At 41.1% G+C, this 11,706-nt stretch overlaps 1 protein-coding gene across 3 annotated transcripts; it reads right to left on the minus strand.

The window, feature by feature from the left end:
* Nucleotides 1–1,770: 1,770 nt before the first annotated feature.
* LOC125514392 lies at nucleotides 1,771–6,058 on the minus strand. 3 transcript variants are annotated; one of them, XR_007286416.1, is made up of 5 exons: nucleotides 5,810–6,055; nucleotides 5,570–5,621; nucleotides 5,175–5,280; nucleotides 2,299–3,626; nucleotides 1,771–2,211 (listed from the first exon to the last, which is right to left on the minus strand). XR_007286416.1 is itself a non-coding variant. In XM_048679704.1 (5 exons), the coding sequence occupies exons 2-5, from the start codon at nucleotides 5,641–5,643 to the stop codon at nucleotides 2,049–2,051; spliced, it is 417 nt and encodes a 138-aa protein (XP_048535661.1). In that variant the 5' UTR covers nucleotides 5,644–5,725; nucleotides 5,810–6,058; the 3' UTR covers nucleotides 1,771–2,048. The 3 variants fall into 3 exon arrangements, 1 of the variants encoding a protein (XP_048535661.1); XR_007286415.1 differs by having other exon boundaries at nucleotides 5,570–5,725; XM_048679704.1 differs by having other exon boundaries at nucleotides 3,553–3,626; nucleotides 5,570–5,725; nucleotides 5,810–6,058.
* Between the last annotated feature and the right edge of the window lie 5,648 nt (nucleotides 6,059–11,706).

Genomic DNA, 11,706 nt, shown 5'->3' on the forward strand with positions numbered 1-11,706 from the left:
TAAGACCATGTATTTCTTCAATAGGAGGTAAATTCTTAACATCTTCAGCTTTAATACCCTTTTCTTTCATGGATTTTTTTGCCTCTTGCATATCTTCAGGACTGAGGAATAGAACACCCCTTTTCTTCAGAGTTGGTTTAGGAATAGGCTCAGGAAGTTTCCAATTATTTTCATTTGTCAACATATTATTCAATAGAATTTCAGCTTCATCTGGTGTTCTTTCCCTGAAAACAGAACCAGCACAACTATCTAGGTATCTCTAGAAGCATCGGTTAGTCCATTATAAAAGATATCAAGTATTTCATTTTTCTTAAGAGGATGATCAAGCAAAGCATTAAGTAACTGGAGAAGCCTCCCCCAAGCTTGTGGGAGACTCTCTTCTTCAATTTGCACAAAATTTTATATATCCCTTAAGGCAGCTTGTTTCTTATGAGCAGGGAAATATTTAGCAGAGAAGTAATAAATCATATCCTGGGGACTACGCACACAACCAGGATCAAGAGAATTAAACCATATCTTAGCATCACCCTTTAATGAGAACGGAAATATTTTAAGGATATAAAAGTAGCGAGTTCTCTCATCATTAGTGAACAGGATGGCTATATCATTTAATTTAGTAAGATGTGCCACAACAGTTTCAGATTCATAGCCATAAAAAGGATCAGATTCAACCAAAGTAATTATATCAGGATCAATAGAGAATTCATAATCCTTATCAGTAACAAAGATAGGTGAAGTAGTATAAGTAGGATCATATTTCATTCTAGCATTCAGAGTTTTTTGTTTAAGCTTAGCTAATAATTTCTTAAGATCACTTCTATCATTGCAAGCAAGAAAGTCTCTTTTAGTTTCTTCGTCCATAACATAGCCCTTAGGCACAACATGTAATTCATATTTATTAGGAGAGCCTCCATAATCACTTTCATCAGTATTATCAGTTTCAATAATTTCATTCACTCTAGCCCTAGCAAGTTGTTCATCAAGAAATTCGCCAAGTGGCACAGTTGTATCATGCATTGAAGTAGTTTCATCATAAGTATCATGCATAGCAGAAGTGGCATCATCAATAATATGCGACATATCAGAATCAATAGCAGAAGCAGGTTTAGGTGTTGCAAGCTTACTCAAAACAGAAGGTGAATCAAGTGCAGAGCTAGATGGCAGTTCCTTACCTCCCCTCGTAGTTGAGGGATAAATCTTGGTTTTTGGATCTCTCAAGTTCTTCATAATGATAAGCAGATATAAATCCCAAGTGACTCAAAGAATAGAGCTATGCTTCCCGGCAACGGCACCAGAAAATAATCTTGATAACCCATAAGTATAGGGGATCGCATCAGTTTTCGAGGGTAGAGTATTCAACCCAAATTTATTGATTCGACACAAGGGGAGCCAAAGAATATTCTCAAGTATTAGCAGCTAAGTTGTCAATTCAACCACACCTGGAAACTTAATATCTATAGCAAAGTGTTTAGTAGCAAAGTAATATGATAGTAGTGGTAACGATAGCAAAAGTAACGGTAGCAAAAGTAATGTTTTTGGTATTTTATAGTGATTGTAACAATAGCAACGGAAAAGTAAATAAGCGGAGAACAATATATGAAAGCTCGTAGGCAATGGATCGGTGATAAAGAATTATGCCGGATGTGGTTCATCATGTAACAGTCACTAGATGACTCATTGCACCAATGGCGCAAAGGGCAAGAGCAAGCCAAGTATTGAAAGAGTACACATAAAAATATTTAGAGACAGATTGAAACATATAGAAATAAAAAATTGTTGCTGGCAATGTCATGATTTTCTCTAACCAGTGTAAACATATATAAGTAGTCTTCTGAAAATATTAGTAGAAGGGCAGTTGATTACGTATATAGAACAAGTGATCACAAACTTGTTTTGACCATAGAGACAGTAATGAGGTCTGAAGTGTACATGCAGTATCTTGCTCAGAGCAACGCCAAAAGAGCAAAGATACTGGATCGATTGATAAAAACAAAAGGTGGCTGTTGTTGGTTAGGACATATAGACTGAAGGGCAATTGAATATGGATACTAACATTTTGTTTTGGAAGCAGGGTCAACAACATCTCCAGTAGAAGCAATTTCTCCAGTTTGGGTAGGATCTTTAGGCACAGCCGCATATGATGTAGTTCCCTTGGTTTTGGAAGGCGAAGTGAAGAGCTTGTGATGAGAGTTCCTAGGGCACGGTGATTTGCTCCATTTAAACATAAAATTATATTAGGTGTTTACCAAAGTGACAAAGCGAGAAAGGTATAGCAGTGCACAAGGATGATTGAAATACCTAGGTATTTAGTCACAGGAGCTTGTCCCTTGCCTTTCATTGCGGATATAGGAGTGTTCATCTATTAATCATGTAATAGTCAGCCAATGCAAAGGAGAGAACGCAGGGAGAAATAGTAACAATCATACTCCATAAAACGCAAAGCTGTGTACAGGGCAGCAAGAATGCCTCTCATCTTGACGCATTAGGCAAAGGTAACTAAATGGAATACACAGATGCCAAAAGCCATGAGTACAACAATGTTAGATTAGGCGGTGGCTGCAGCTGGTCATTAGTAATCATTATATATGAGTACCTTAAATCGATTGAAAGAGAAGGAAATGTAAGGTTATTTACATTAATGTATATAGTTCAAATGGATGATCCACAAGGAAAGACAAAACAATTGTGAAGCATATCATAAGTGGCACAAAAGCATTGTAAACTTTGCTCAAGGAATTTGTATATCTGAAGGAATCCATCACCCGAGTATAACATAAATGAAGTTGGTGTTCAGTTTAAATTTCTACCAAGCAAATGTAAGGTGTTGATGAAGCTGAAACGAAATTAGGGGCAGCAATGATTAATTAACCGATTAACTAACCCATCCGGTAGTTTTCAGTTTCACCAACTTGTCCATCTATCCATAAGACTACATTGAACTGAACCAAAGGTAAGGATCTGAACCAAGAATAGCAGCGTAGACAAAAGCAAGATTAAACATCATTCTTCAGTCCTCAAGGGTACATGCATTCTCCTTCCTGACTTAGGCTTCCTGCTCTGGTGTGTAGTGTTCTCTAAAATCAGCTACTGCTTACACTCCCCCTCTAAGTGAATAGTAACAATTTTAAGAGGATAAACCACACAGAGAATTGGTTCCTGATTAGAGCAGCTAAAGAAGCAAGTAGTTAACATTAGTACATAGAGTCTTGGAAGTGGGCTACAATATCATGGAAAAATGACAGGAGCACATCATTGCTTGTGATTAGCATAGTTCTCTCAAAATTTTCATGGCTGGTTTGCTACTACTTCCAATTTTGTCTGTACTGTATTAAATAAGGCCCATCAAAGCATACCACAAATGGTTTTCTGTGCAAAATAAATAGACCAAAAAATGAATGAAACAAAATAAATACACAGCCCCTTACGCATATACGCAGATGAAAGCTTCCAACAATGAAATAATTCCTAGTTTAACCGAAAGGCATTAGCATAGGCGAGAACAAATATTTTTAGTGAGCTCTAACAAGAACAAATGGCGGGACCAAGAACAACCTCCAACCGAGGAGATGACGAGCCAGCAGAGCAATAGACGAAGACCAAACAGCAGATGAGAGGACAAAAGCAACCTGTGGCAGACAGAACAAATGCCTTAGGAGGGTGAAACACGAACGAAAAGAGTGTATAATCAGCAAACTACATAGACAATAGGCTAATTATTCTTGCAATTAGTATAAATATAATTAGCAACTACTATATGTCCATTACTTGAATGGAATCATGAGCCACTTTCATGCATCGTCAATACGACGGCTGCCCCTCTCAACTCTTCTGTGCCTCATCTCATGACTAATTCTACTAATCAGTGATTGGGTTCAGTTGCTGTCTAAATCAAGACAATTGCATGAAAGCACAACACAGTACATCCTAATGTAAGATATTTTAACTAATAGAAGAAAGCACCTATCAATTTATGATTATCTAAGAAAGAACAACACGCCTGAAGCACGGTAGGCACATCAACTAAATTGAGGTACACATATCTGTCGGCACGGCAGCACGGTCACATTTAAAGAATTAATAATTATGAAAAGCTTGTAGTGCATGTCACAACTATAAATACTCTGTTCTCACCTAAAACTATCAGAACAGAGACAAATAAGAACAGAGCTGCTAATATAAATGCAAGTCAACGCAGAACACAACAGGTGAATATTTCCAAAGACAAGCAAACATATCCGTCTAGCCCGACACAGCATATTCAACATATCATACAACCACTTACGCAAACAGTTACAGCAGGCTTTCATAAAGTGGACTGGAAATCAGGGAAATAGACATGGAATATTTCTCTATAGGTACACGGTTTTGAAATATTTTTCTTCTTGAAGCTAACCAAGCCCGCTGTCTTTTTTTTAGCTGAAGATAAATCCGTCAGTTTGAAGTAGAAAAGAAATTACTAAACCTAAAGATCCAAGAAAAGGACCATCTACTTTTTATAACTAATCAATTCACCCAAACTAAATTACTTTCTTATCAGTTTTAATGGAACACAGTAAACATTTTCCGTTGCACTCTTGCTCCAAGCTTACAAACCCTACATATTTTAGGTGATGCATCCCTCTGATATTGTTGCATAGGTACTTAAACAGCAGCCTAGTAAGAATACTGCTTGGCTATATTCAGGCTAAACTCTAAAGCATTAAGCTAAGACTCCACTTTTTGTGCACCTTCTCATTATATTTATGCTCATTTAATGGCAGCGCAACATCACATTTTGAATGCTAGCTAAGAATACCCAACTAATCAGACTTCTTTCCTATGAGATTGTAATAAAGAATAATGATGGTAGGTGATCTGATATTATATTCGACTAATAATAAAATAAGCAAGGAGAGCAGGGTATGGAAAGACAGATAGCCTAGAAAAAAGCATGCAGAGGAAAATGCCAAAGAGATACTATCATAAGCAAGGGCATTTGATGAATTAATTAATTAGTTAAGCCAGTATGAATATACATGGCTGAAAATAATATGTATTTTGTAGTTTGGACAAATGGAGTAACCAAGACAACAATAACTGGGCGTACAGTCTAAATTAAATGAGCCAATTTGAGGAATTGTTATCCTCCAAACAATATTCAGATAATTCTATTTGCTATGATGATAATTCTGTACCTGCACATTACTCGGCATACCAAGTTCTCCATTCGGGTTCTTCTCCGCACGACACATGAATATATGAGAAAATAATTTTCTTGGTCCTATTTCTTCTTTCTCATATCTGCAAATATCATGTTTAGGAAACCCACATATTAGTAATTTCAGAGATGTACATTAGAGAAAATGTTCAGCTAACAATCCAATTAGATATACATGTGCATGTATGTTTATACACCTAGCCAAAAATTTGAGAAGATCAAATTAAGAATATGAATGCTCAATGAAATTTAAACTTGGATTGAAATTTCCCTTCCATTGCATTTGGAATCTGCTCTCTTTACCTCTCCCTATCCCACTCCCACTAACTACCACACATTCATCACATAATAGAGAGAGATACACAGGAGCACCTGGTTGGGAAGGAAGGCGTTGAGCGCGTCCATTCCTCGCCGTGGGGAGCACCTGTGGTTGGGAAGCAAGCCATGAACAACAAGTTGGAAAGGAACTGTAAGAGGAAGGAATCCAGGGGAAAATCAGCCCCAAATCAAATCAACCAATGAAGAAATCTGCCATTGTTTTGACCACGAAATTAGACCAGACAAAAAGAGAAATCAACAGAGAACAAATCACACGGGTGCCCGCTTCTATACCTTGCTGCCGCCCGCTTGTTTGGCGAGGACCACCTCGGCCAGTTCCTGCAGTCCCACCGCCACCGCTGCCCCAGATGCCGGTCCCCGTCGCCTTTCCCTCCTTGGCAGCTGGGCGAGCGACCTCACCGGCGCAGGCCGACACCGGCCGACGACCCTGTCCCGTCCGCTGCCGAGCCTCCCTCTCCTATTTCCTCTCTCTTACTCCCTCCTCTCGTCATCTGCCACTCCTCTTAGCTCTCTCTTTCTCCCTCCTCTCTCTCCTGCACGGACCGGTCCATGGCGCTGGCGCTGGATCGAATCAAGCGCCCCCGCCGTCGCCCTTTGCCTGCAGGTCGGATCTGGCGAGATCCCTACTCCTCCACCCCAGCGAGAAGGCCGGTGGCGGCTGACGAGGGACGACGGCCAGGGTGGAGAGGCGACGGAGTGGCAAGGAGGAGAGGAGGCAGCGGATTGGGGAATGAAAGGGGATACTCTCTATAGGCTTCCATCTACGGACCAACAACCCCAGGGCCCGCCCGTCAGCGAAAGAGGCTAGGTAGGGAACGAAGTAAAACTGGACGCGATTTGCAATTGCTGGCCGCGTGGATGGCCTGAGAGGGGCTGCTATCCTAGCATCCTTTATAAGTTTAATAACCCAGGGTGACACAGAACTAGCTCCAATTCATCAATGTAATGTAGGCATGTATTCCGAATATAATCATATGTGCTTATGGAAAAGAACTTGCATGACATCTTTTGTCCTACCCTCCCGTGGCAGCGGGGTCCTAGCGGAAACTAAGGGATATTAAGGCCTCCTTTTAATAGAGTACCGGACCAAAGCATTAACACATAGTGAATACATGAACTCCTCAAACTACGGTCATCACCGGAAGTGGTCCCGATTATTGTCACTTCGGGGTTGCCAGATCATAACACATAGTAGGTGACTATAGACTTGCAAGATAGGATCAAGAACTCACATATATTCATGAAAACATAATAGGTTCAGATCTGAAATCATGGCACTCGGGCCCTAGTGACAAGCATTAAGCATACAAAGTCATAGCAACATCAATCTCGGAACATAGTGGATACTAGTGATCAAACCCTAACAAAACTAACTCGATTACATGATAAATCTCATCCAACCCATCACCGTCCAGCAAGCCTACGATGGAATTACTCAGGCACGGCGGTGAGCATCATGAAATTGGTGATGGAGGATGGTTGATGATGACGATGGCGACGGAATCCCCTCTCGGGAGCCCCGAACGGACTCCAGATCAGCCCTCCCGAGAGAGTTTAGGGCTTGGCGGCGGCTCCGTATCCTAAAACACGATGAATCCTTCTCCTTTATTTTTTTCTCTCCGAACACAAATATATAGAGTTGGGGTTGAGGTCGGAGGAGCTCTAGGGGTCCCACAAGGTAGGGGGCACGCCCCCCACCCTCGTGGCTAGGGTGTGGGCCCCTGGCCTTGATATTTTGCCAGTATTTTTAATTATTTCCAAAAAGACGCTCCGTGGAGTTTCAGGTCATTCCGAAAACTTTTGTTTGTGCACATAAATAACACCATGGCAATTCTACTGAAAACAGCGTCAGTCCGGGTTAGTTCCATTCAAATCATGCAGATTAGAGTCCAAAACAAGGGCAAAAGTATTTGGAAAAGTAGATACGATGGAGACGTATCATGCCCTTAAGATCATCAAGAGTATATCCAATAGCAGCACGGTGCTTCTTTAGAGTTTTCAATAATTTCTCTTCTTCATGCTCTGAAAGGTTAGCACTAATAATAACAGGATATATCTTCTTTTCATCAAGATAAGAATATTTAAGAGTATCAGGCAATGGTTTAAGCTCAAACACGGGATCACCGTTGGGTGGAGGAGGATACCCTAGGATTTCAACAGGCAAGTTGTGTTTCAGAATAGGTCCCTGTTTAAAGAATACTTCATCTATTTCCCTTCTTTCATTCATATACGTATCATTTTCATGATCTAGCAAATATTGTTCTAAAGGATCACTAGGAGGCATGGCAATAGAAGCAAGACCAATAATTTCATCTTTACTAGGCAGTTCATCATCACGGGGTTGTCTGCTAAATTTAGCAAAATTAAACTCATGAGACATATCACCCAAACCAATAGTAACAACATCCTTTTCGCAGTCTATCCTAGCATTAACAGTGTTCAAGAAGGGTCTACCAAATATAATGGGACAAAAGCTATCTTGTGGGGAACCAAGAACAAGAAAATCAGCAGGGTATTTAACCTTCCCACAAAAGACTTCAACATCTCTAACAATCCCAACTGGTGAAATAGTATCTCTATTGGCAAGCTTAATTGTAACATCAATCTCTTCTATCTTAGCAGATGCAATATCATGCATAATTTCTTGGTATAAGGAATGAGGTATTGCACTTGCACTAGCACCCATATCACATAAGCCATGATAGCAATGATCTCCTATTTTAAAAGAAATATCAGGCATGCCTACAAGAGGTCTATGCTTATTTTTAGCATCAGGTCTAGCAATTCTAGCAGCTTCATTGCAGAAGTAAATAACATGCCCATCAATATTATCGGCCAAGAGAACTTTAACCATAGCAATTTTAGGTTCAACTTTAACTTGCTCAGGGGGTTTGTGTGTCCTAATATTACTTTTGTTGACTATAGTTGAAGCTTTAGCATGATCCTTTATTCTAACAGGGAAAGGTGGTTTCTCAATATAAGTAGTAGGAACAACATGATCATTATAAGTGATAGTCTGTTCTTCAACTTTAATAGGTGCAACTACTTTTACTTCAATGGGAGGATTATATTTAAAACACTTCTCCTTAGGGAGATCAACATGAGTAGCAAAGGATTCACAGAAAGAAGCTACTATCTTAGAGTCAAGTCCATATTTAGTGCTAAATTCACGGAAAGCATCGGTATCCATAAAATATTTAACACAATCAAACTTAGGTGTTATACCTGACTCCTTACCTTCGTCGAGGTCCCAATCTTCAGAGTTGCATTTAATTCTTTCTAATAAATCACATTTGAATTCAGTAGTCTTTATCATAAAAGATCCAGTACATGAAGTATCGAGCATGGAGCGATTACTGAGAGAAAGCCGAGCATAAATTTTTTGAATAATCATTTCTCTTGAGAGCTCATGATTGGGGCATGAATATAACATTGACTTAAGCCTCCCCCAAGCTTGAGCGATGCTTTCTCCTTCGCGAGGGCAAAAATTATATATATAATTACGATCACGATGAACAAGATGCATAGGATAAAACTTCTGATGAAATTCCAATTTCAATAGATGGTAGTTCCATGATCCAATATCATCACATAGCCTAAATCATGTCAATGCATCTCCCTTCAAAGATAAAGGGAAAACCTTCTTCTTGATAGCATCATTGGGCATACCTGCAAGCTTAAATAATCCACAAACTTCATCCACATAGATTAAGTGTAAATCGGGATGCAATGTTCCATCTCCTGCAAAAGGATTAGCTAGCAGTTTCTCTATCATACCCGAAGGAATTTCAAAGTAAACATTTTCAGTAGGTTCAGTAGGTTGAGGAGCAACTCATTGCTCTACTGGTCGGGGTGAAGAAATCCCGAACAAGCCCCTCAAAGGATTATGTTCCATAGTAACAAATGATAGTAAATTTCAGCACACTGTATAAATTTTTCCTTACCAAATTCCACCTATCAAAGGCGCTTCACTCCCCGGCAACAACGCCAGAAAAGAGTCTTGATGACCAACAAGTGTAGGGAATCTATCCTAGCCTTTTCGATAAGTAAGAGTGTCGAACCCAGCGAGGAGCAGAAGGAAATGATAAGCAGTTTTCAGTAAGGTATTCTCTGCAAGCACTGAAATTATCGGTAACAGATAGTTTTGTGATAAGGTAATTTGTAACGAGTAGCAAGTAATAAAAGTAAATAAGGTGTAACAAGATGGACCAATCCTTTTTGTAGCAAAGGACAAGCCTGGACAAACTCTTATATGAAGGAAAGCGCTCCCGAGGACACATGGGAATTATCGTCAAGCTAGTTTTCATCAGTTCATATGATTCACGTTCGGTACTTTGACAATTTGATATGTGGGTGGACCAGTGCTTGGGTACTGTCCTTACTTGGACAAGCATCCCACTTATGATTAACCCCCATTGCAAGCATCCGCAACTACAACAGAAGTATTAAGGTAAACCTAACCATAGCATGAAACATATGGATCCAAATCAGCCCCTTACAAAGCAACGCATAAACTAGGGTTTAAGCTTCTGTCACTCTAGCAACCCATCATCTACTTATTACTTCCCAATGCCTCCCTCTAGGCCCAAACAATGGTGAAGTGTCATGTAGTCGACGTTCACATGACACCACTAGAGGGATGACAACATACATCTCATCAAAATATCGAGCGAATACCAAATTCACATGACTACTTATAGCAAGACTTCTCCCATGTCCTCGGAAACAAACGTAACTACTCACAAAGCATATTAATGTTCATAATCAGAGGGGTATTAATATGCATAATGGATCTGAACATATTATCTTCCACCAAGTAAACCAACTAGCATCAACTACAATGAGTAATCAACACTACTAGCAACCCACAGGTACCAATCTGAGGTTTGGATACAAAGATTGGATACAAGAGATGAACTAGGGTTTGAGATGAGATGGTGCTGGTGAAGATGTTGATGGAGATTGACCCCCTCCCGATGAGAGGATCGTTGGTGATGACGTTGATGATGATTTCCCCCTCCCAGAGGGAAGTTTCCCCGGCAGAACAGCTCTGCCGGAGCCCTAGATTGGTTCCGCCAAGGTCCCGCCTCATGGCGGCGGAGTTTCTTCCCGTGAGCTTGCTTATGATTTTTTTTCCTCGACGAAAGACTCCATATAGACAAAGATGGGCATCAGAGGGCTACCAGGGGGCCCACGAGGCAGGGGGTGCGCCCAGGGGGTAGGGCGCGCCCCCACCCTCATGGATGGTGGGTGGCCCCCCTCTGGTACTTTCTTCGCTCAGTATTTTTTATATATTCTGAAAATAACTCCCGTGGAGTTTCAGGACTTTTGGAGATGTGCAGAGTAGGTCTCTAATATTTGCTCCTTCTCCAGCCTAGAATTCCAGCTGCTGGCATTCCCCCTCTTCATGTAAACCTTGTAAAATAAGAGAGAAAAGGCATACGTATTGTGACATAATGTGTAATAATAGCCCATAATGCAATAAATACCGATATAAAAGCATCATGCAAAATGGATGTATCACGCCATGTCGTCGATGTAGCAGACTGGTCCGGCCACGCCGCGGAAGCATCAGAGATGTCCCACCGCGCCGCCGAAGCAGCACGGAGGTCCCGCCACACCGCGGCAGCCTGGGAAAAATTTCTCAGGGGCAGGCGAGGACTCTTACAGGCGCATGCATGCGATGGTCCATAGCCAGATGGATCAGATCTCTGGCTGGGCAAGGTTGTAGGACAAGGCTACCAGCATCATCCGGAAACTAGGGGAGGGCAATGCGAAGCTCCGGGGCGAGCGCGACCTGCTGAGGGCAAAGATCATCGGAAGGGCGAGGCAGGAGGAGGAGACCGCTGCCTTGTTGCAGAGGACGGGCGTCATCATCAAGAAACTTATGGATGAGAATTCCATGCTCCGCATTGAGCGCAACAGGCTGGTGGAGGAATCCATTGATGCTGCCAAGCAGCGTACTAAGGACATGAAACTGATGAAAGAGATCATCGCCCGCCGCGAGAACTAGTCTCCGCGACCTGCAGCAGATAAAGAAAGTAGAGATCAGCGAGCCAGATTGTTGTATGCGTCTTCCTTCTTCTTTTGCCCTTGTGTATTTCGGGCATAGCCACATGTAGCTTTTTTAATTATCTTCCTAAGTATGTAAGACAATTATTGTCCACTCT

Source organism: Triticum urartu, chromosome 6, assembly GCF_003073215.2.
Source record: "Triticum urartu cultivar G1812 chromosome 6, Tu2.1, whole genome shotgun sequence".
NCBI lineage: Eukaryota > Viridiplantae > Streptophyta > Magnoliopsida > Poales > Poaceae > Triticum > Triticum urartu.